Source organism: Lithobates pipiens, unplaced genomic scaffold (genome assembly GCF_037356315.1).
Source record: "Lithobates pipiens isolate NorthernLeopardFrog02 unplaced genomic scaffold, aLitPip1_a1.2 Scaffold_1, whole genome shotgun sequence".
Taxonomy (NCBI): Eukaryota; Metazoa; Chordata; class Amphibia; order Anura; family Ranidae; genus Lithobates; species Lithobates pipiens.
This window is the reverse complement of record NW_027507685.1, coordinates 43,318,236-43,342,901: the sequence shown is the minus strand read 5'-3', so window position 1 is coordinate 43,342,901 and position 24,666 is coordinate 43,318,236. Positions and strand designations below refer to the sequence as shown.

General features: G+C 41.2%; 1 protein-coding gene across 1 annotated transcript in view; it reads left to right on the top strand.

The window, feature by feature from the left end:
* Nucleotides 1-24,666, top strand: part of LOC143991804 (transmembrane 9 superfamily member 2-like) — a 106,961-nt gene that overhangs the window by 38,704 nt on the left and 43,591 nt on the right. The window contains exons 6-13 of the mRNA XM_077490412.1: nucleotides 40-167; nucleotides 5,398-5,509; nucleotides 8,814-8,893; nucleotides 9,901-10,009; nucleotides 11,609-11,741; nucleotides 12,568-12,687; nucleotides 13,822-13,879; nucleotides 22,642-22,801. Coding sequence (XP_077346538.1) covers nucleotides 40-167; nucleotides 5,398-5,509; nucleotides 8,814-8,893; nucleotides 9,901-10,009; nucleotides 11,609-11,741; nucleotides 12,568-12,687; nucleotides 13,822-13,879; nucleotides 22,642-22,801 — 900 coding nt within the window. The remainder of the gene's footprint in view (nucleotides 1-39; nucleotides 168-5,397; nucleotides 5,510-8,813; nucleotides 8,894-9,900; nucleotides 10,010-11,608; nucleotides 11,742-12,567; nucleotides 12,688-13,821; nucleotides 13,880-22,641; nucleotides 22,802-24,666) is intronic.

Genomic DNA, 24,666 nt, shown 5'->3' with positions numbered 1-24,666 from the left:
TATGTTGATTTACCGCTCTGTGTATTTGTGTCATTTCAGACCGAGTTTAACAGGAAAGACACCTTTTACCTCTTCAATCATGTTGATATAACAATCACCTATCACAGTGGTAAAGACGAAAACTGGGATGGAGCAAGGCTTGTTGCAGCAAGGCTTGAGCCAAAAAGGTGTCTCTTACTATTCATACTGCTTTGTATTTAGTAAACAAAATACATGTACATTTTGTATTATGGTTAGTGGTTTAAGCATTTAACTGGTACTGTCCAAAGTGTGTGTATATATACATCATCAGTTTTAACTGGTAATGCAGACTCACACTTGCCGCAGCCGCTGTCAGCTTGGTTCCTCCTTTCAGACAGTAATCAGCTTTCATGTACAAGTGATCTGAGTGGCTGTAGAATGGGACTGAGAATTCATTACATGTTTGGTATCTATTTATCCATGCATAGTTTATATTTTACCAAAACTGTGGGGAACTATATTGTATAAAAATTTATTTAGGGGAAATTAATATTGATTTAAAAAATTGAGTATTGAGGAGAAAAAAAAACACGGTTTGACAAACATTACTGAGTCATACAATACGTTTTTTGTTTTGTTTTTTCCACACACTAAAACGCTGGGCAATCAAATATGTCATGACACTTTCATCCCCTTCCAGCTCAGGCCAATTTTCAACTTTCAGTGCTGTCACACTTTTTGAATGACAATTGCGCGGTCATGCAACACTACCCAAACACAATTTTTATAATTATTTTGAGACCAAGCTTTCTTTTAAAGCGTTTTTTATATTTAAAGCGGTAGTAAATCCCGCTTGGTCATTTTTAACTACAGGTATAATGAGGCTTACCTGTAGGTAAAATGAATATCTCCTAAACGTGCACCATTTAGGAGATATTCACCCTGGATTCAGCCTGTGACCTCACCGACGATGCGTACTACTATCACATTATGCAAATGCCTTACGTTTTTTACTTTTCTATCAGCCATGGTTTACGGCTGCTTTAATCACCACTGGATTTTTAATTTTTTGCTAAACAAATGGAAAAAAGACAACATTTTGAAAACAAACTTTTTTTTTTAAATTTTTTTTTTTCATTTCTGTTAGAAAATTTTGCAGATAATTTTTCTTCACTGATGGGCACTGGTGTGCTGCACTGATGATCGGTGTAAATTTCCTCTAGCAGGGAAGCCAGTTATCATATGACGTCCTCCCAAAACAAGAGCAGTCCCGCCCAGCCATCATTGTACAATAGGCCGGGCAGGAATCGGTTAAATCGTTTTCTAGTCAAAAAAACTAATTTTTACCATGTGTGTGTGTTTAAAAATTATATTGTTGTCCCAAAGTGGTTAAAACCTAAAATAATCAGCGCTGAAATGCAGAGCTCGGGCAGATTTCCAAAGAATGCTGCAAAGAAAGCAATGTTTACAAGCTTCAGAGGTTTTCTTTGCACCACACTATATTTGTTTCCTTTAATTAACGGGGCTGTTTATCCAAGAAATCATGTGAGTTTATAGAATCTTGATACAGATGCATCTGCAGTTTGGTAGGGTCTCCTTTTTCAAGACCATTAAGTCAAATTCTCTGGGATTTTAGCTAAACTCCAGGATATATTTGTATGCAAACCAATATAAATAAGTGTTGCACTAATCCAAAACATATACCAGTGACATTTAAAAATATATTCATTTAGAAATGTGAATTGCAGAAACATTAAATGTCCAGTGACAAAATAGTGAAAAGGCCTCCTAGCAATCCACCACAAATAAAGGGAAAAACTGTTAATTTGAAATCTTCAATCCCTGTGTCGCCTCCACATCACCAGATGTAACTGCAGACTTACCAGAATGGAATGACCCCCTGAATAAGGGTGGTCAAAAGCACTTGTGGCAATATAGAACCCGGCAACTCCTACTCCTACACTCCATAGAGGCTCACATCTGATCCAGTAGCCAAAAAGCAGGTGCTTGATGCTTTGTAATCAATCAGGCTACAGAATACACCAAAGTAATTCCACATACTTATTATGTCCATCTGCAATGGCCACATTGATGTTTTTCAGAATTTTCAATCCCCTTTTGTAGACATGGCAGGCTGGGGATTTCCCCCTCTCTTTTCTGGCTAGATCTCAGGTTCTCACTCTTTATGCTGTTTTTTGTGTCTCTCTTCCCTCCCCACATACAGTAAAAAGAACGCTCAGTGTTAGTGGGTGAGTAAGTAAGTAGTGATTTTCTGTGCAGGAAAGAAAATTGCTCAATTTCCCCCATCAACACAGGCGTAGACAGGGGAATCCATTCCTTGGAGCCATTGTGTTCTCCTGGTGGGGGAACACAGTGATTATTGCTTGTGGCTAAAACAGCCGCAATCAATAATCGCATGTAAAATTCAGCAGGCTGGTTGTACCCAAGTTGATCGATCAACTTGGGTACATTCAGCCTGCCCATGCATGGTTCAAATGTCGAGATTCAAACCGACCATGGCTGGCTTAAGTGAATCTTATAATATATAGTGTGTGTGTGTATATATGTGTGTGTATATATATATATATATATATATATATATATGTGTGTGTGTGTGTATGTATATATATATATATATATATTATTACCTAATAAAATATCTCTATCCATCTATCTCGCGCACACACAGTGGGAAAATGATTATTTGATCCCCTGCAGATTTTGTAAGTTTGTCCACTTACAAAGAAATGGAGGGTCTACAATTTTTATAACTGGTGTTTTTTAAAATAATAGAGACAGAATATAAACCAAAAATCCTGAAAAAGCACAGAAAACAAATTCTATAAATTTAAGTTGCAATGAATTTGAGTAAAATAAGTATTTGATCTCCAAGCAAAGCTTGACTTGGTACTTGTTGGAGAAACCCTTGTTGGCAAGCACAGAGGTAAGATGTTTCTTGTAATTGGTTACCAGGTTTGCACACATCCAAGGAGGGATTTTGGTCCACTCTTTACAGATTTTCTGTAAATCCTTAAAGGAGAAGTCCAGCTAAAGCTTGTTTGGCTGGGATTCTGCTATGGATCACAAGAGTGCAATTCGTGTGACCCGTTTTCAGCAAAGTGTGGACTGCTGACGTCCCGGATATCAGTCCAGGCACCACGTCATCACGGCAGTCTGGATCCGCCTGGTGCCTGGACTGACACCTGAGAGGCTGAGACTGCCTGCTCTGCCCCCTCCGCAGCTCAGTGCTCCAATGAGTGTAGAGGGAGATGAGCAGAGAGCTATGACTGACAGCTCTCTGCTCACGGAGCTGTGAAAACTGAGCGATCACCTGTGTTTGATCGCTCCGTTTTCAGTGCAGAGGCGCCGGGGGACAGTTGCAGAATCGGACTGATGCTGCATCCACCTAGGTAAGTATGATGGATGGAAAAAAAAAAAAAAGAAACCCATACTTCTCAAGTTTTTTTTTTTGGCTGTCTTGGCAACTCGAAGTTTCAGCTCCCTCTTATAGATTTTCTATAGGACTAGAGTCTGAAGACTGACTAGGCCACTCCATGATCTTGCTGTGCTTCTTTTTGAGCCACTCCTTTGTTGCCTTGACAATATGTTTTGGGTAATTGTCATACTGGAAGACCCATCTTCAGTGTTCTGGCTGAGAGAAGCAGGTGCTCATCCAAGATTTTACAATACATGGCCCCATCTATTGGTCCCTCAATGTGACAGTCGGCCTGTATCTTTAGCAGAGAAACTGCCCCAAAGCATCATGTTTCCACCTCCATGCTTGACTGTAGGGATGTGTTCTTTGGGGTCATAGTCTGCATTTTACTTCCTCCAAACACGGCGAGTCAAGTTAATGCAAAAGAGCTAAATTGTGGTCTCATCTGACCACAGCATTGTCTCCCAATCCTTCTCTGAATCATTTTAGATATTCATTGGCATTGACTGTACATGTGCCTGTGTTTGGAGGAAGAAATATGCTGACTATGACCTTAAGCACACCATCCCTGCAGTCAAGCAAGGGGGTGGAAACATTATGGTTTGGGCTGTTCCTCTGCTAAAGTTGCAGACTGACTGCCTACATTAAGGAGCCAATGGATGGTGCAATGTATTGTAAAATCTTGGATGAGAACCTTCTTCCCTCAACCAGAACAATGAAGATGGATCATGGATGGGTCTTTCAGCGTGACAATGACCCAAATCCTGCCGCCAAGGCAACAAAGGAGTGGCTCAAGAAGAAGCACATTAAAGTCATGGAGTGGCCTAGCCAATCTCCAGACTTTAATCCTATAGAAAATATATGGAGGGAGCTGAAACTTTAAGTTGCCAAGCGACAGCCAAGAACCCATTAAAGATTTAGAGAAGATCTGTAAGAGTGGACAAAAATCCCTCCTGAGATGTGTGCAAACCTGGTCACCTACTACAAGAAATGTCTCCCCTCTGTGCTTGCCAACAAGGGTTTCTCACCACATACAAAGTCGCGTTTTGCTTGGGAATCAAACACTTATTTTACTCACTGAACTGCAAATTTATAACATTTTGTATCCTGTTTTTTTTTTTCAGAATTTTTGGTTGATAGTCAGTCTATCATTTAAAATACACCTATGATAAAAATTATAGACCCCTCATTTCTTTGTAAGTGGGCAAACATACAAAATCTGCAGGTTATCAAATAATTATTTTCCCCACTGTGTGTGTGTGTGTGTGTGTGTGTGTGTGTGTGTGTGTGTGTGTGTATTACACATGTATTAAGTATATCCTAATCATGCATCATATCATGTTGAAAGTACATTTGTCTTCCACTTAAGAGATTGTAATAAGAGCAAAAAACAAATCAGCACTAAAGTCAACCTAATGTATATGAAGAAATATAAAAAGACTAGTGCAATAACCTACATGGTTCTACTTATAACGACCTTTGTTTGTTCTAACATACTGTAGCATTTGTTCCATTTCTCTTTGACCCATTGGGTTGCCCTGGGGCATATACTGTATGTACATGTTGCACTTTGGCACCTTTCACATATGCAGCCATGTACTATGGGTGATAGATGGTGACTTTATTACATTTTCCATTTGTTTTTAACTAAGGGACACGTTCCATTAGAGCTTCTTTAATGTAAAGATTTTTATACCTGTTAGAGAAGGGCTTTTTTTTTTAGATCTCCTTGCTATGAAATACATTTAATTTTACTTATTGTATTTAACTTTTTATGTTTATATGAAGCAGCCCTAAATATGCAATCTTGCGTTTGGAATTTTGATGGCTTTCACAATGTTATGAATTCACTGCAAGCCTTGGGTCAAATGAACCTGTAGTACTTCACATAGGGCTCTATATACAGTCACTGGGAATAAGATATTCACATTTTGTCACTCAATTGGGTAGGCAGCATTGTCAATTGGTTAATTTTTGTTCCTTTTTTTATTTTTTGTTAGCTATAAACACACAAATGTAAAGGACTTAAAATGTGAGGGTCCCCCAATGGAGATACCCAAAGACTTAACTAGCCATCTGGATGTTATCTACACATATTCAGTGACTTTTCAAGTAAGTGTTAGTAAGCTATAAGTTATCCTCTGTGGAACGTTGCCTTATCTTAATGTATTGAATTAAAAGTAATCTTTTGTGTTTTAAAATATTTAATTTGCCGATCATCTTTAATACTAAGCAGATTTTATTTCTTCTAGTCCTGTAAAGATCAAATATTGCTTATGTATTTTTCTTATACCAAAACTCCTGTGTAAGTTCCGTGCACTGTGAAGTCACTTCTGAACAGCTTCTGTACTAAAACTAGACTCTGGTTTTATTAGAAGAATTCTATATAGTTCAATTGAAAAGTTATAAAATATTTATTACCTTTTACACATTAAAAAATAAAAATAAACCGGCTATGCATACACATATTGTATAGGCGGCCTTTAGGAGCTGAGATACCCTTTCCTTAAAAAAGGAGCCTGCAGCAACATGTTCTTATCTGTAGGCCTAGGCTCTTGGTTATATGAAATATATTGAAAAAATGGTCCAGAGTTCCCCTTCAGCAGGAAGCAGGTGACCGTGTGCCAGGACCTTCATGTATAACCTTCTGTAGATGGAGCTTGACATGACTATTTTCAGGAAGAAAAGTATGTCCCTTTTTGTAATTAAAGCAGGGTTCCACCCTAAAGTGGAACTTCCGCTGATCGGAACCCTCCCCCCCCTCCGGTGTCACAATTGGCACCTTTCAGGGGGGAGGGGGTGCAGATGCCTGTCAGACAGGTATTTACACCCACTTCCAGGCATAGACTCCCACGGGAGTCTATGCCTCTTCCTGTCCCTGCGCGCTGTCTGCTGGGACACACACGGGTCCCAGAGACAGCGCGGACAATTCCTATTGCGCTGCGCGACTCGCGCATTTATTAAAAGTCAGCAGCTGCAGTATTTGTAGCTGCTGGCTTTTAATATTTTTTTTCCACAGTGCAATCCCGCTTTAAGATAGTTAAAGCAGTGTTACACCTAAAAGAAAACATTTATTATATTGCAGCTTACCTATTCTTAGACCCGAAGGATGTATTTGTTTTTCTCCTTTTTAAGCTTTCTTTATTTTATTTTCATCTGGTGATCCAGCAAATAAGTCTGTTGCTCTTAAACAGAACAATTTCTCCCGCAAAATGTAGCAATTAGTGTTTAGACAAACCATTTACCACTGACAGGTGCTTACAATGATCAGGTTTTAATAAATTAGAACTACTTCTGCACAATGGTATAGGGCAGTGATGGCGAACCTTGGCACCCCAGATGATTTGGAACTACATTTCCCATGATGCTCCACTACACTGCAGAGTGCATGAGCATCATGGGAAATGTAGTTCCAAAACATCTGGGGTGCCAAGGTTCGCCATCACTGGTATAGGGAATGAATAGGGGCAGCAGCTGCCACCAAGAGATATGTCCTCCAGTGGCGAGGATATATCTAGAATTGTGGGAATATATGTGGTGTAGCTCTACCTCCAAACAAGAAATAATAGATGCAAATTGGATCCAAAATTGAATAAATATGTGGTCTACAATAGGGCTGCAACTAACGATTATTTTCATAATCAATTAGTTGGCCGATTTATGGTTTCAATTAATCAGTTAATAACATTAAAAAAAAAAGGTAATTTTGCTGCAATTTGTATTTTTACATATTTTTTTTTTTTTGGCCCAATTTGTTGTTGGGCAGATTAAAAAACAAAAATTGCTGCAAAAACGCATGATTACCTGCTTTTCTGCAGCTTCTCCATTGAAGTATATTGAACCAAAAAACCAAAATAGCACAGTTTTGCGTTAAAAAAAATAAAAGTCCTTGTCTTTTCCAAATATGCAGCAGATGAAGAAATCATGGATGTGAACATGTCCCATAGGAAACCATATAAATGAACTGTAGTGTGTTTCTGCATAAAGCACCAAAAAAACAGAGACCCAGGCCTGATATGTTTAGTAACATAATGGGGTTAAAAAAAATAAAAATTAATACAAAAAGAGCAAATTGCTACTGTAAGGGGTTCATTTTTTATTATGGGGCAGTGAAAGTAATATTTACAGTAGCGATTTGCTCTTTGTACTATAAAGGGCTAATTTTTTTTTTTTTTTTTTTTGTTAACCCCATTATGTTAGTGGCCAATTAATCGATTATGAAAATAGTAATCGATTAGTTATCGATTAGTTGTTTCGGCCCTAGTCTACAATACACATCCCCCGCGATGGAGGAATCTAATTTCTACTTGCATGAGTGCTTAATCCTACCTATTGGATGTCCTGATAAATAACGTAATAGGTGCAAACAACCTTGGTGCACTACAGGAGGGATGTGGAGAAGGGTGATCCCAGGCCGCTGTACATTTCCTATTGAAATGGCTGTGCTGCAGGGAGGGGGGCACTGGTTATACATTCCTGGGACAGCACAGCCCTGTCCATACTCGCCCTCCTAATTTTTCCACTCATCAAAGTGAGTAGGCGAGTGGAAATTTTGAGGGCTGTGCTAGTACATCTAACTCTCCCATCCCCCCCCCCCTCCCCCCCAGACTGACAGTACTGTTGTCTCAAGGTGCCCCTGTGCTCCTTCATTCAGAGTGGGAGCACTCTAATACAGGAGATGTTTTACTGGCCAGATCACCAGCTAAGTACAGAGGGAATAAAGCCTAAAAAAGTCAACTAATGCATCCACCACATCCTAATGGTAAGCTGCAATATATTATTATTTTTTTTTGTTTTACTTTAAGATTGGTTATCCATAAATGTACATTTAAAGTTGAAATCTGCACTAATGTTGTAAAAATAGAAGAGCCATGTGTATCCCTATATGAGTGCAATGGTTTATCAGAGGAATAAGGTAAAAGCAGCTTCAGTGTCTAGATTCAAGGACCATGCAAGCCAAACTCCTTTTTTGTTAGGCGCAGAAGGTGCGTGCTTCATTGAGAGCACATGTATTTTGGGCCATTCAGCTCTGTACATTTTCAGTTGGAAGTAGCGTTGGGGGGGGGGGGAGGGGTTGCGATTGTGGGGGACTTGAGAAGCGCACAGCGGGTGCCCCCTTTGAGTGGCAGTTTGTATATGTTCAAAAACCCATTACTGGCTTCTAGATTATACTGACAGGCTTGAGAATTCTAAATCATCCTAGTAGGGCACTCGGGAACACAGACGATACAGAAAATCTTTTGTTTTTGCTTGCGTGTAACTTGCTGCTCACCATAGCTCCGTGTATATATGATACATTTTTCTATGTCCTGAAAGCTGCTGCTTCAAGTGCTCAAGTTCTTATTTGTCTGCTGTGCCAGTCGAACAGTCCTCTTACCTTAGCATTTTAATATACAAGATCTTCTTCATCTTTTAGGAAAACAATTCCAATAAATGGGCATCTCGTTGGGATTACATTCTGGAGTCCATGCCACACACAAATATTCAGTGGTTCAGGTAAGTCCTGAGGAAAATTCCCATGGATTGTATTTAAAGCGGAACTTCAGCCAAAGGGGGAAGTTATGCTTTTACTCCCCCCCCCTCTCCTCTATCACATTTGAAATGTTTGTTTTTTTATTTCTTTTTTTGGGGGGTGCCTGATTTTGTCAGGTGCCCGTTCGCACTTCCAGTCAGATTGTTACTGCGATCTGAGCAGAAGTTCGGCCCTCTCCTCGTTCCCCTGCAAGCCTCATGGGACACATCACAGGTCCCAGGAGACTGCGGGACCAATCAGTGGTTACAACAGAAAAAGGTGATGGTTCTGGAGTAACCAGCACATTCTCCTGACCTTAATATCATCAAGCCACTTTGGGAAGATCTCAAACATGCAACGTTCATGCAAGACGACCAAAACCTTGCATGACTGAGGACTTTTGCCTACAATATTACTTGCAAGAATTTGGGGTCTCATAGACCTGTATTACAAAAGACTGCATGCAGTCATTGATGCTAAAGGGGGCAATACACAGTATTTAGGACTTTTGAACAGGGGTAATTTCATTTGTTTACTTGTTCTCATGTTTTGCTGTATGATTGAGCCATTCTGCGATCACCAACAGTTGCAGAATAGAAATCCCATAAGAAATAAAATAAATGTGCTTTGCCTGCTCACTCATGTTTTCTTTAGGCAAACTTTTGAGCACAACTGTATATTTGCCCCACAACTAAATAAAATTAGGCTTGCCGCAGGACTCTAAAAATTGCATCATCAAAGGTATTCTTTCACAGCAGTTTTTAGTTACATAGGTGCAGTTATTATAGTCCATCAGCATTGTGGCTATATGAGGTAAGCAAATTAGGTAATGATAGAAAAATTGGCAAGTAGGTGTATAGGCAGTTGTTGCTCCTGTTATAATCTACTAATTTTTATATTTTTTAAAAATTATACATTTTATCACATTTTGTTCTGTATAATCAAGGTCTGTTGGTTACTGGTATTGTACAGTATGCTATATGTTTTTCAGTATAATGAACTCCCTGGTAATCGTCCTCTTCCTTTCTGGGATGGTAGCTATGATCATGCTTCGTACACTTCACAAGGACATAGCCAGATACAACCAGATAGATTCTTCTGTGAGTATTCCACACAAGGCTTTACTTTGATCATAAGCATTGAAACCAAATGCGTTTTCATTGTGGGTTAATACCTTCAATATAAGGGTTAATCATACTTTTGCATCTTGACAGTGTGATTTTACTTGTTTTAAATTCATAATAGTATGTGCAGATTCAAGAGCTTTGTACGCGTTATAATTTATTTTTAAGCTAGCAATTTGATTTTTTTTTTTTTTTTTTTATTCACTTTTTTTTTTTTTTTATTCACTTTTTTTTTTTTTCCTAGAAATTTGTTTGTGTAGTTGCATATGTGATGAACCCTGTAAAATGTCCAAGTTTTTTTTATTTTCAATCCACTGTGAAAGTTGCATGCAGAAAAATGCACTAGAATTCAGCAGGAGTAGTGAATTTCTAAAGGCAAACTATGTTTCTGGTCCCAAACAAGGGACCACTCACACCAGCAGCCGCCACACTTAAACTGCTTGTGTGTGCTGGGAGGACAAAGTGCCGAAGCTACATTCACAGGGAATCGCACTGTTTTTTACTCCTTTTTATTTTTGTTAGAACTGTAGAGGCGGGCTTCTGAAGAGCACATGTTATGTTTTTCAAAGTTAAAAGCTTTACCCAAACTACAATTTGGTTTGGGCCTATTTGACTAAATCTGGCTCTGTGTCAGTCTGACTGGACTGTGAGATGTTCAGCCTGGCCACAGGGGGCACTGTCTCTGGTGGTAGGCGCGGAACAATGGTCTGGTTAGGCGCTTGAATTATTCCCTCTCAGAGTCAGGTCAGTGGGATTGGCCCTCCCGCTGTGCCCTCTGGGAGAGGGTATTTAAGACATGGACGTCACGTGGTTCTGGGTTCCAGTCTAGTATGCTGTGCTGAATATATGGTCCTGGTCTTCCTGACCAGCCCCCAGGAAGGTTATGGCCTGGGGTGCGGATCCACCCAACTTTGATGCTTCGGGGCTGGCTAGCCCCAATCCAGTCTTGGGGATATCGCCAAGTGGGCTGAAAGATCCAGGTATCCTACAAGTGTTCTACAGCTTAGTTTCCTCACGTGTTCTGCCACAATGTCGGTGATAAAGACTTTGTTCCTGAGTAAGCACATTTTTGGCTGCTAGGCCTTGTGAGAGAGGGACTGTCCAGCCTGAGTGCTCATCCAGCTGCGAATGGCTATTCTCTGGATGCAGTCAAAGTAAGCAAGTTCTTTAACGTTTATAGACTTTGACATTGAGAGTGCCTGAATTTTCCTTTCCAACCCTCTAATCCCAAGTTAAAAGACTGTTCAATGGTTGACGTTTGCAAATAAAATCCATTCAACTGGATCTATTGTCAGTCTCAAGTTACTGGGCCATCTACCACGGGACATCCCCTAGACGTGTCACAAGGAGAATGAAAGGTAACGGTAATCCCAAGAATAACCAGCAGCTCCTTCGGGGGTTAGTGCTACAGAACTTTTATTGAAATTCCTCAAGTAACATTTCATTAAGTTCTAGTCACACAACAGTGTTGGAATACAGTGGTTTCTGACACAACCTGCTGCAGTGAAAAAAAATACTGCATACAGGCAGACTTATGGTTTTATGTAATTATTTTTTTATTTATTTTTTCCCCAGGAAGATGCACAAGAGGAATTTGGTTGGAAACTAGTACACGGTGATATATTCAGACCTCCTAAGAAAGGAATGCTACTTTCTATATTCCTGGGACAAGGAACACAAATTTTTATTATGACATTCATTACACTGTGTAAGTACATATGTAGTGTTTGAATTGTATTTTATTCACTTTAGTAGCATGAAACATTAGCACTATATGTTTTCTGAGAGCAAAAGATGGATGCCCCATTTCTGATTGTTACATAATATTTGTGTAAAATGTTTTAAACATATGAAATTGTACATACAAAGTCTATATTTTCAGTAAAACGTACAATAAATTGATTCTTAATACACACAAATGCAAAGTATTCTCATCATTTCTGCCCACTTAAATGCACATTTTAAAGGCTAGACACACCTTTTAAACATAAATGCAGAGTTTTGCAGGAAAAATAAAATTTTATTTATAGGAGCCTGCAAAGCATTGCATCTGTGATCATTGGATTGCTGGTGCAATGTCAGGCTCCTGCAGGCACTTCCTTCAGCTTTCTACTTGTAACTCTGTATGGGCTTTCAATTTTGAGAGCAGGACGTGTCAAAAGACTAAGAGCACCAGTTACACTACTTTTAGTCCAATGGGAACTACAAGTCCACCTGCCACAGTGACAGATGGGAGTTGTAGTTTATTCATTTACAGATCGCTTTCTTATTTAAATGTGACCGCTGCTGCAGAGTGGAGAAACCCTCTATCACGGGGGTAGGGGAGAGCTTGTTACTTGTTACAACTTAAATGTGGGTGTAACATGTTCCTAAAGGGGAACCTTAGCATTTAAGTACATAGTGGCTCTTGCATAAGGGGATTAAATCGCTATTTTTACTTGGTTCAGGAGCTGGGCATTTTTTATAAAACTTAATTTTTTTATTCTCTTTACACAATGTGTATAATCTAACTTTGGGAATTTTATTCTCTCAAGTCTTGGCATGCCTTGGATTCTTATCACCAGCTAACAGAGGAGCACTGATGACATGCGCAGTTGTATTGTGGGTCTTGTTGGGAACTCCGGCTGGCTATGTATCTGCTCGGATGTACAAGAGTAAGTAACTAATGTTTTGGATGCGATAATAGAGCTAAGTAGCTTTTTTGACATTCGTTTTCATGAGTTTGTGTTCTCACGTAACCCCTAAATAAAACCACTGAACAAAGTAGTAGCTTCCTACTGAATTGATGTTGTAGGTAGTAAGGACTGCATTCACCAATTTTCTGGTAATAATAAAAACTTTGGCGATTTAACTGCAGCTAGAATATTTATCAGCCTAATTTTATCCAAGATAAAATTGCCAGAAAAGATTTCCTGGTGTATTGAACTGCATTGATGTATCGCACTGTCTTTGTGTGTGGGCACGGTTTTCAAGTTTCCCCAGGGATGGAAAAATTTTTGATCAATAACTCCTGGGCGTGGTACCGGCATAGTTTTAAGGTAATCCTGCATGGCTCCTGCACAGCCATAGCACTTCTGCGGTGCAGCAATGCCAGTACTCCGTAAGTCTTTGGATACTGATAGCTTGATAATGATTTGCCACTTAGGTTTCTCTGCTCGGCGCTCCTCTCATCTGCTCCCTACTGATCCTGAGCTGGGAGGGGTTATTTATGCCTTGTCGGGGGATTCCTGCTTTTTTTTTTTTTTTTTTTTTTTTTTTTTTGACCAGTGTCCATTCACCTAAAGGTGGCAACATAACCCAATTTGTCATGAAGTAGCTGATTCAAAAATTCTAATTTTTAACATTGGCAGTTTTACAAACAGGCTACAATAGCATGTAAACTTTAGTACATTGTATTGCAGCATTCGTTGTAGAATAACTCCTCCACCTTCAGACCAATGCTTGCACCTTCAGACCTCCAATCTGCCACAAATGCAGGAGTTTTACATAAATTCTGCAATGGTTCAAACAAGTGGCATAATGTAGGCATGCGGGCAGGCTCTTTCACACACTGACACTCTCAGCTGCTGGTGGACCTACACTGTCACTGATGTCAGGGAGGTGGGTTGGCTGCAGACAGGCTGTGCTTTGTAATTAACATCCTAATGAGCTGTCAATTATAGCTTATGGCAGCGTTTCAGGTGTAAGTGAAAAAATTGCAAAAGCTATTTCTTATTGCAGTGCTTCATATGTATGTAGTAAGCAAGCTTACATTAAATTGCTTTACTGTACTCCAATTTTTTTTTCAGCTTTTGGAGGCGAGCGATGGAAATCGAATGTGCTACTGACAGCCCTATTGTGTCCAGGGTAAGTTCTGTGTGTTAAAATTTTGAAAAATGTAGACAATTTGCTTATAATAGTGAAGATTGTAGGGTAATTTTTAAGCAGAATGCCAGGCAAACCGCTAAACACACGAATGAAATGCATATAATGGAGCTGTGTTATTCTACCAAAGGAACTGTATCTCTGTCTATCCAATCCTGAGAAGTACACATTCATGTGTAGTAGTAGGGTAGAAGACATGAGTTTTCGTCACTGCAAACCTGAAGTTCTAGAGTATGTCCCACAATGTGCAGACTGCTGGATTCTGTAGAAATCTTCCTTTCAGGGGTGCCCTGACATGTTCCTACTACTGATTTTTTTTGGTGCTCTTGGGGTTAACAGCTTGAGGTCTCCGGGATCAGCTGTGCTAAAGATGATCTGACAGACACGCCCCTTCCTGTCCTCTCCTCCATAAAGTTCTTTCACCAATTACACTGCATGTAAGTGACTGATCAAATTTACCCCATGTAAGATTGTGTTTTATAAGCCGTGTAATCAATAATTTTTTATGGTCCTGTTCCTGTTGGATCACCACATATTATAATCTGACTATCGACCAGTTCTACAAAACTATTTCAAAGGAGTGCCTACCTAAACTTTCCAACCAATGTTTATCCAGTCAGACAGGCCCTTGAACTGTTGGTATCTCTGGAGATTGTACATTCAGATTGTACGTTTTGTGGTACTGCACCCTTAGCACTCCATTGAAGTCATCTTGAGGTCTAACCCTTCAAGCGGTATATTCTTCCTGTGAAGGAAGTTCAGAAATGGCAAATACAAAAATCCCAAGTTTCCCTTCCCTCTCTTTTGTGTCGGCATGAGCTACTGCCAGTCGTTCAATAACATGAACAGATCAGTACAGAACTCAAACCAAGTCAGGTGTCAGATTATCTATTTATTACCAGCATTGTCGCAGCCAGGAAAACAAAAAGCACAATGTTGTATTTCTGACATCACGATATAATGACCATATTCAGTGCAAGTGTGGTAATGACCTCCTGATAATCTATGTCACAGCCCCCATATTGCTTTCGTCAGTCTCCGCTACTGTGCATGGGTGGGATTGAGGGGTCTGCAATGGACATGCATTACTGCGCATATGTGGTCCTCAAATTGCTATAAATTATCGGATCATCCCATATTGACTCATATTGATGACGCAACCACCTACCATATTAGACTAAAACCCATTCACCATCTTGAAGAAGGCCATGGGGGTGAAATACCTATTTAAAAATTGCACTTTATAAGTACAATTTTTGGAATTCAACTAAACAAACTTAAAGAGGAGGGCCGGTTAAAAAAAAAAAAAGTTAAAAGTCAAAGTAAAAGCTACAGTGTTTGCAGCTGCTGACTTCTAATAAGCACACTTACCTGTCCAGGGCGCCCGCGATGTCGGCCGCCCGAAGCTGACCCGTCCCTCGGTCTCGGGTCCCGGCGCCGCCATTTTGGCTAAGGGAAACAGGCAGTGGAGCCTTGCGGCTTCACTGCCCGTTTCCTACTGCGCATGCGCGAGTCGCGGAGCGCTTTGTGAATGGGGTGCGCTGTGTTCTGGGACACACAGTTCCCAGAACACAGCGCGACCCATTACCCAGAAGACGCCGCACGGAGGAGAGAAGAAAGAAGATCTCCGCGGAGGAAGAAGAGGCAGATTAGGATGATTTTTTAATAAAATTTTTTCTAATTTTTAATGTATTTTTTTTTTTCAGGGTGGCCCTCCACTTTAAAGTGTTTGTTAACCCCAAAAAAAAGAGAAAAGTGTTTTTGTTCCTTTAAAGCATGTTATATGACACAGTGCTTGTCCTGTGTCATTTGGCCCCCTATAACACCTAAAAAACCTACCGTATATACTCGAGTATAAGCCGAGATTTTCAGCCTCTTTTTTGAGGCTGAAAGTGCCCCCCTCGGGTTATACTCGAGTCATCGCTGTCTGCCTGCTCGATCAGCGTGTCGAGCAGACAGACAGCGGACATTCTACCCTTCAAACGCCGCGCCTCCGCCTTCGCCTGTGATAGGCGGAACACTGAATTTCCCAGCAGCCTGTGTTCCGCCTATCACGGACATCGTCTCATCCTCGTACTACGGACGAGGATGAGACGATGTCCGTGATAGGCGGAACACAGGCTGCTGGGAAATTCAGTGTTCCGCCTATCACAGGCGAAGGCGGAGGCGCGGCTTTTGAATTTTAGAATGGCCGCCGAGGCGCCGACGAAGAGCGGCGATCCTGGCAAGGCACGGGACGGAGGCAAGGCAAGGCACGGGACGGAGGCAAGGCACGACACGGGACGGAGGCAAGGCACGACACGGGACGGAGGCAAGGCACGACACGGGACGGAGGCAAGGCACGACACGGGACGGAGGCAAGGCACGACACGGGACGGAGGCAAGGCACGGCACGGGACGGAGGCAAGGAGGCAAGGCACGGCACGGGACGGAGGCAAGGAGGCAAGGCACGGGACGGAGGCTCGGGACACAGGCTCGGGACACAGGTAGGCTGGACACACACACACACACACACACACACACACACACACACACACACACACGGACACACACACACACACACACACGGACACACACACACACACACACGGACACACACACACAGGGATGGATGGATGGATGGAGACACACACACACAGGGATGGATGGATGGAGACACACACACACAGGGATGGATGGATGGATGGACACACACACACAGGGATGGATGGATGGATGGACACACACACACACAGGGATGGATGGATGGATGGACACACACACAGGGATGGATGGATGGATGGACACACACACACACACAGGGATGGATGGACGGACACACAGGGATGGACGGACACACAGGGATGGACGGACACACAGGGATGGACGGACACACACACAGGGATGGACAGGCATGTCTCACCCTCGGCTTATACACGAGTCAATAAGTTTGCCAGTTTTTTTGGGGGTAAATTGGGGGCCTCGGCTTATATTCGGGTCGGCCTATACTCGAGTATATACGGTAGCTGATCCTGCCAGTTTCTCCCCACACCTCTGTAAACTGACCATAGTGTATGATGGCTACTGAGACCAGACACCGTGGTCAGTTTACGTGCCTCTGTTATCAGCAGCCTGCTATCTGCTCTCCCCCCTTCCCTCTCCCCCCTCCTGCTCTCATAACACTAACCTGTATACACCATCAGCACTGCCTCCTATTGCAGTGTCCCCCTCTGTGAATGATTTATAAATGCTGTAAATACCTAATTTAAGAGCCAAGATTGCAATCACATGACCAGCCAGCTCTCTCCTCTTCTCCTCCACTCCTGACTGACATCAGCAGGGGAATCTCAGCCCCACCTGCTGCATCTATCAGAGGAGAAAAGGCGAAAGCTGACCAGTCAGGTGTTTGCAATCTCGGCAGTGAAATTAGGTATTTGCAGCATTTATTTTTATAAATCACACACCGAGGGGGATACTACAATAGGAGGCAGTGCTGATGGTGTATACAGGTTAGAGGGGCTTAACAACCACTCTCATTTCTAAACAACTAATATAATGCTTATCCTATTTTATGATAATGAACCTAAAATCTGCCTTTCTAAATTTAACTAGGGGGGGACATATAAACTTAAATTCTTTTATAAGAACTATGGGATGGGCTGTAGAGTTAAGTTGAAGGAAGCTTGAACAAGGCTTTCGACTTCGGTTATGTTGGTGGCATAGACATTAACCACTTGCCGACCGCCGCACGACGATGTACGTCCTATTTTTGAAGAGGGATATTTCGGTAACGGCAGCAGCTGCTGCCACAACCGAGATATCCATCTCTTCAGGCGGCGGTCGGCTGTATGATAACGGTGGTCTCCGCGGCGGATTTGCCGTGAGATCACCGCTTTCGGCGGTGGGAAAGGTGCCACCCCCCCTCCCGCCGCCCTTCCGCCGCTTACCGGAGCCGTCGGTAGCGGCGGAGGCGATCGGGTCCTCTTCCTAGCTGGATATAGAGACAAGTGAGGCTAAGATGGCCCCCACTCGTCTCTATACCATAGGAGGGCAGAAGCGACGTCAAAACGTCACTTCCGCCCATACCTCTTAAAGGTATATTTTTTTTAAATGTCATTTTTACTTTTTTTTTTTTATTTTTTTTTTATTTTTTTTGCATTTTAGCCCAAATATGAGATCTGAGGACTTTTTGACCCCAGATCTCAAATTTAAGAGGACCTGTCATGCTTTTTTCTATTACAAGGGATGTTTACATTCCTTGTAATAGGAATAAAAGTGATCCATTTTTTTTTTTTTTAAAACAGTGTAAAAATAAATAAAATCAATTAAAATAAATAAGAAAAAAAAGTTTTTTAAAAACACCCCGTCACGACGAGCTTGCGCACAGAAGCGAGCGCATACGTGAGTAGCGCCCGCATATGAAAACGGTGGTCAAACCACACATGTGAGGTATCGCCGCGATCGGTTGAGCGAGAGCAATAATTCTAGCCCTAGACCTCCTCTGTAACTCAAAAAATGCAACCTGTAGAATTTTTTAAATGTCGCTTATGGAGATTTTTGAGGCTAAAAGTTTGACGCCATTCCACGAGCGGGCGCAATTTTGAAGCGTGACATGTTGGGTATCAATTTACTCGGTGTACCATTATCTTTCACAATATAAAAAAAATTGGGCTAATTTTACTGTTGTCTTATTTTTTTTATTCAAAAAAGTGAATTTTTTCCAAAAAAAGTGTGCTTGTAAGACCGCTGCGCAAATACGGTGTGAAAAAAAGTATTTCAATGACCGCCATTTTATTCTCTAGGGTGTTAGAAAAAAAACAATATAAAATGTTTGGGGGTTCTAAGTAATTTTCTAGCAAAAAAAAACTGTTTTAAACATGTAAACACCAAGTCTGAAAAAGAGGCCTGGTCCTTAAGTGGTTAAAGCAGGGATTTCACCACTGGGACCACAAAGACCTAAACTAAAACCTAAAGTACATACAAGTTTAGTGCTACTTCTACTAGTCTACTTAAAGCAGAACTCAAGCAAGTTATTTAATAAATCAAGCAACATATAAGGTAGTCATATTTGTGGTTTAAAAATTTTAGATTTTTGCTCCAGCATCCAGTCACTGACTTAAAAGAGAAGTGCCAATGTAAAAAAAACTAAAATTACTCACCTAGATGGCTTCAGCATCGATTGGATGCTGTGGCTGTCATCCGCCACCTCTATACAGAGAACTGAGCAATCACTGACCGCTGGTCACTCAGTTCTTGGGTCCTCTTTGAACACAGAGCGATAACGGTCTGTGGTCTGTGCCTTCCGGTGCTCACTGGAGCGCCAGGCTGTGAAGGAAGCCAAAGCGGCTGGCTCGGGCTCTCAGTGGTGCGCTGAAATGCTAAACCAGCTGCTGGTCAGGTACCTGGGTCCCTGCAGAGCCTGGACTGGCACTGTGACATCAGCCAACAGCAAGTTTAAGCCGGCTGTCTACTAAATCTGGGTCACAGGAGTGCAGAACTAAGTGAAGTACTCCTATGACCCACTGGAGATGTCGGGCCAAATGAGCTTTGGCCATGCTTTGCTTGAGTACCTAATGGCTTAGGCAGGGGAAGTCCATCTTAAAAATTTGTAATTTTTTTCCCCTTTTAAGAAATTTATGATTTGGTGGCACTTTTTTTTTTTTTTTTTTTACATTCTTGAAGATTTATGTAATGAATAGGTCCACTTCTACCATGCCTAGGAAGTTTATCTTTGCTATTATGATCATTTAAGGATTGCATTTTTGATTGAGTTACTGCTTTTCTTACATATATTTAAGCAGTCATAACTTTTGATTTATGTTCGTGAGCATTTTATATAACAAAACTTGATTAAAGCTTTAAGCGTTTGTTACCCCGACACTTCATATTCCTGATAGGTACCTGCTGTATCATGTACTTGTATGAGAAAGTATCTTGTTCTCTTTGTATTGCTGCTTTTATGTGAAATCCCTGGTGTTACTGTCTGCTTTCCTATTAAAACTGACCACACTAAGCAGGAGACACATCGTGGTCAGTTCTCTAGCTGTGCTAGGAACTCAGTCTGCTCTCTTCCAATGATCAGTCTTGTCCTTACACGCGCCCTCTGCACAGCCATTCACTGGGAAGCTCCGTGTACTGCTGCTTCTTCTCCCCCCCAGCTCTTATGCAGCTGAGAACAGGGGATGTGAGGAGAAAAGGGGTATTTATAATGTTTTTTTTATATCTATACACAAATGTTTTGCCTTGCATTTCTATTTTAAACTGAATGGGTTGTTTTACAAAGTGATCGTTTACAATCACTTTAACCACTTCAGCCCCGGAAAAATTTACCCCCTTCCTGACCAGAGCACTTTTTGCAATTCGGAACTGCGTCGCTTTAACTGACTATTGTGCGTAGAGGTCGACCGATATGGGTTTTTCTCTGGCCGATGCCGATATTTAGAAATCATGGCGGCCGATAGCCGATATATGATGCCGATTTTTTTGGGCCGATATGTTAGGCCGATTTTATTTTATTTTATTTATTTATTTTTTTCCTTTTTTATTTATTTATTTTTTTTTTTTAATCCCCCTTGATCTAACACACCTTTCCCATTGGGGGCGTTTTTCAGGCACTTTTGGGCTAAAAATAGCGCCTGTAAAGTGCCTGCAAAATGGCTCCCCTGCAGTCTGTGTGAAAGTGCTTTCACACGGAGGCGATGCGCTGGCAGGATCTTAAAAAAAAAGTCCTGCAAGCAGCACGTTTGGAGTGGTGTATACCGCTCCTCCACCACTCCTGCCCATTGATATGAATGGGCACCACTGCCGAAGCGCATGCAATGCGATTTGGCAGCGGTGCTTCATGGGCGCATTTAACCTCTTCCTTGGCCGCTAGCTGGGTTATATGTGCCCCACTAGCAGCCAAATAGCACCGCTAAAATGATGGTAAAGAGCCGCTAAAACTTGCGTTTTACCATCAACGCCTGCCCGCTCCAGTGTGAAAGCAGTCTTCATACGTGATACAGAAAATTTCTTACATTTAAACATTTATTAAACAAAACAAACCTCCAATCAGTTTACTTGTATGTATGATTTAGATAAAAAAAAAAAAAAACCTATGTATTAAATAAAAAAAGGTAGTCAAAACTTTTGGACAAAAAAAAAAAATGGGCTAACTTTACTGTTTTTATTTTATTTTTAAATAGTGTATTTTTTCCCCAAAAAAATGCATTTGAAAGACCTCTGTGCAAATGCCGTGTGACATAAAATATTGCAACAACCGCTATTTTATTCCCTAGGATCTCTGCTAAAAAAAATATATATAATTTTTGGGGGGTCTAAGTGATTTTCTGGCAGAAAATACAGGATTTTTACTTGTAAGCAACAAGTGTCAGAAAAGATTTAGTCTTTAAATGGTTAAACTGAGAACTTCTACACACAGAGATGATTTCATTCATTGAAGTGTAAACATTGTATCATTTTGTTCTTTTCTTGGCAGTCTGCCCAGAGAGGAGGAAAGTGTTGCTATGACGACTCAGGCAACTCACACTGACTTCTATACAGAAGTCATTTCAAAGTCCCACTGTAGTTCTAAATCGTTTTTTTATCAGAACAATCGACCGATGCCGATTATTTAAAAAACGGCAAATATCGGCCGGCCGATATATCGGTCGACCTCTAATTGTGCGGCCGTGCGATGATGTACCCAAACAAAATTGACGACCTTTTTTCCCCCACAAATAGAGCTTTCTTTTGGTGGTATTTGATCGTCTCTGCGGTTTTTATTTTTTTCACTATAAACAACAAAAGAGCAATCTTTTTTTTTTTTTAAACACTTTTCTTTTTGCTATAATAAATACCCCCCCAAAAAAACCAAATAAAAAAAATATAAATAAATATATATATATATATATATATATATATATATATATATATATATATATATATATATATATATATATATATATATATATAATATATAAATGATTTTCCTCAGTTTAGGCCGTTATTTATTCTACATATTTTTCGTAAAAAATTGGTTTGCGAAAAAGTTTTAGCGTCTACAAAGTAGGGGATAGATTTCTAGCATTTTTATTTTTATATTTTTACTAGTCATGAAATTGATCTGAGATTTTTATCGTGACTGCGATACATCGGGCAATTTTGACACATTTTTGGAACCATTGGCATTAATACAGTGATCAGTGCGATTAGAAATGCATTGATTACTGTAAAAATGTCACTGGCAGTGAAGGGGTTAACACTAGGGGCCGGTGAAAGGGTTAACTGTGTTCCCTGGGAGGTGATTCTAACTGAAGGGGGAGGGACTAACTACAGGAAGTGACAGATCGTGGTTCCTAGCTAATACACTCCTGTCAGAACAGGGAAGTGTTCCTTTACACACACTCGTCCCTGTTCTGTGTCTCCTGGTCACGTTCGCTCATGGCCGGCGGTCACCGCGACCGTCAGCCACGAGCATCGGCACCCCCCCGCTGTGCTATCCGGACCCCGCGAGCCAATGTATCGTTATGTGGTCTCATGCAGGGGAGCCAACCTGCTGCAGTAAAACTGTGACAGCTGGTCCGGAAATGGTTAATATAAAGACTATGCATGGACATTACTATATTTGACTACCAGAGGGCCCCCTAGCTAAAACTACCAGTATGTCTATGTAATACAGTGGGTGCTAGCTGTATAAAGGGCGCTTTTAGTGTTTGCCAGATGTGTTCCTTTGATGTATAGAGAACTTTAGCTTAATTTTTTTTTTTCCTTTTTTTTTTCCACAGAATTATTTTTGCTGATTTCTTCATTATGAATGTCATTTTATGGGTTAAAGGATCTTCAGCTGCAATCCCCTTTGGGACACTTGTGGCTATCCTGGCAATGTGGTTTGGAATTTCTGTTCCCCTGACATTCCTAGGAGCATACTTTGGATTTAAAGAGAGAGTAAGTACCTGAAGAGAATAAACCTATTTTTCTGACGTTAAAGCATATCTAAACCTGAAAATAAAAATCTAATAGAATACATTTTATCGAGTATTAGTCCATAGTGTAGTGCAGGGGTGTCCAAACTTTTTAAATAAACGGCCAGTGTACTGTGCTTCTGACTTTAGTAGGGCTGGACTGAGCCTTTGGGTGTAGAAAATGTCCCGGTGTCAGTAAGCAATGCCATCATTGGTGTCAGTGGGAAAAATAGTGCCCCATTGTGGGAGTAATGGTTCCCTCATTGGTGTCGTTGGGAAGAATAGTGCCCCATCAGTGGGAGGAATAGTGCCTCATTGTTGGTAGCAGTGGGAGGATGGTGCCCCTCATTGGTGTCAATGGAAAGACGATTGCCCTGTTTTTTTTTTTTTTTTTTTTTTTTTGTGTCAGCGGGAGGAATAGTGCACTTCATTGGTGTTGGTGAGAGGAATAGTGCCACGTTATTGTTGTCAGTGGGAGAAATAGTGCCCCTAAGGCAGGATAAGCAAAGAGCCACATCTGGCCCCCCAAACCGCAGTATGTAAACGATTGGCCTACATCCTTAGGAAAAAAAAAAACCTTTAAAATATTTAAGAGGTAAGTAGGTGTAGTCTATTATTATCTGATAATCCTGGTGTCATTGGGGGTAAGCAATGCCATCATTGGTGTTAGTGGGAGAAATTGTGCCCATTTGATGGCAGTGGGAGGTATGGTGCCCCTCATTGGTGTCAGTGGGAACTATAATGCCCAATCACTGGTGTCGGTGGGAGAAATAGTGCCCCTCAATGGTGTCATTAGGAACAATAGTGCCCCATCACTGGTGTCGGTGGAATAAACAGTGCCCCATTGTTGGTGGCAGTGGGAAGAAGAGTGCTCTATTTTCAATATTCGTGGAAGAAATAGTGCGTCTCATTGGTGTTGGTGAGAGGACTAGTTTCCCATTGTTTTTTTAATTGAGAGGAATTGTGTCACATCATTGGTGTCAGTGGGAGGAATATTGGCCCAAGGACCAGAAAAGGGCCACATCAGGCCCCTGGGGTGCAGTTTTGAGACCACTGGTGTAGTGGATGCATTTTTTTTTTTTCCAGGCTTATTTTCCTTCATTTTCACCTAGTGATCCTGTGAATAACAAGGGCATGGGGGAAAATCAGTACCATGAATTTCCACTTAGAGACCGCCCACTGCATATATACTGCGGCAGGCTCTATTGTGTGAAACAACATACCTGTACGTTGTTTCATGCACGAGATACCGTGGGTGCACGCCCGCTGCATGTCGGGGAGCACGCGCATGGGTCTGGTGGACTCTATGTCCGACTGCCACCCGCGATCGATCTAAAGAGAGGCATATCTCTGTTCTGACAGTTGAGAACGTTGAGATCATCTGTTCCTAGTAATCCCCGTCAGTCACACACACACACACACACACACCACACACACACACACACCACACACACACACACACACACACACACACACACACACACACACACACACACACACACACACACACACACACACACACTGAAGGAACACAGTTAACCCTTTGATCGCCCCCTAGCGTTAACCCCTTCCCTGCCAGTGTCATTTATACAGCAATTAGTGCATTTCTTTTAGCACTGATCACTTTACTGGTGTCACTGGTCCCCAAAAAGTGTCACTTGGGGTCAGATTTGTCCAATGAACTGTCACAGTCCCATTAAAAATCGCTAAAATTTAAATCCGTAAATCTATCCCATAGTTTGTAGACAATATAACTTTTGCGCAAACCAATCAATATACGAATATATTGAGATATTTTTTTTTTTTTTTTTTTTACTTCAATCCTGTCGGAAAATGCATATTGGCCTA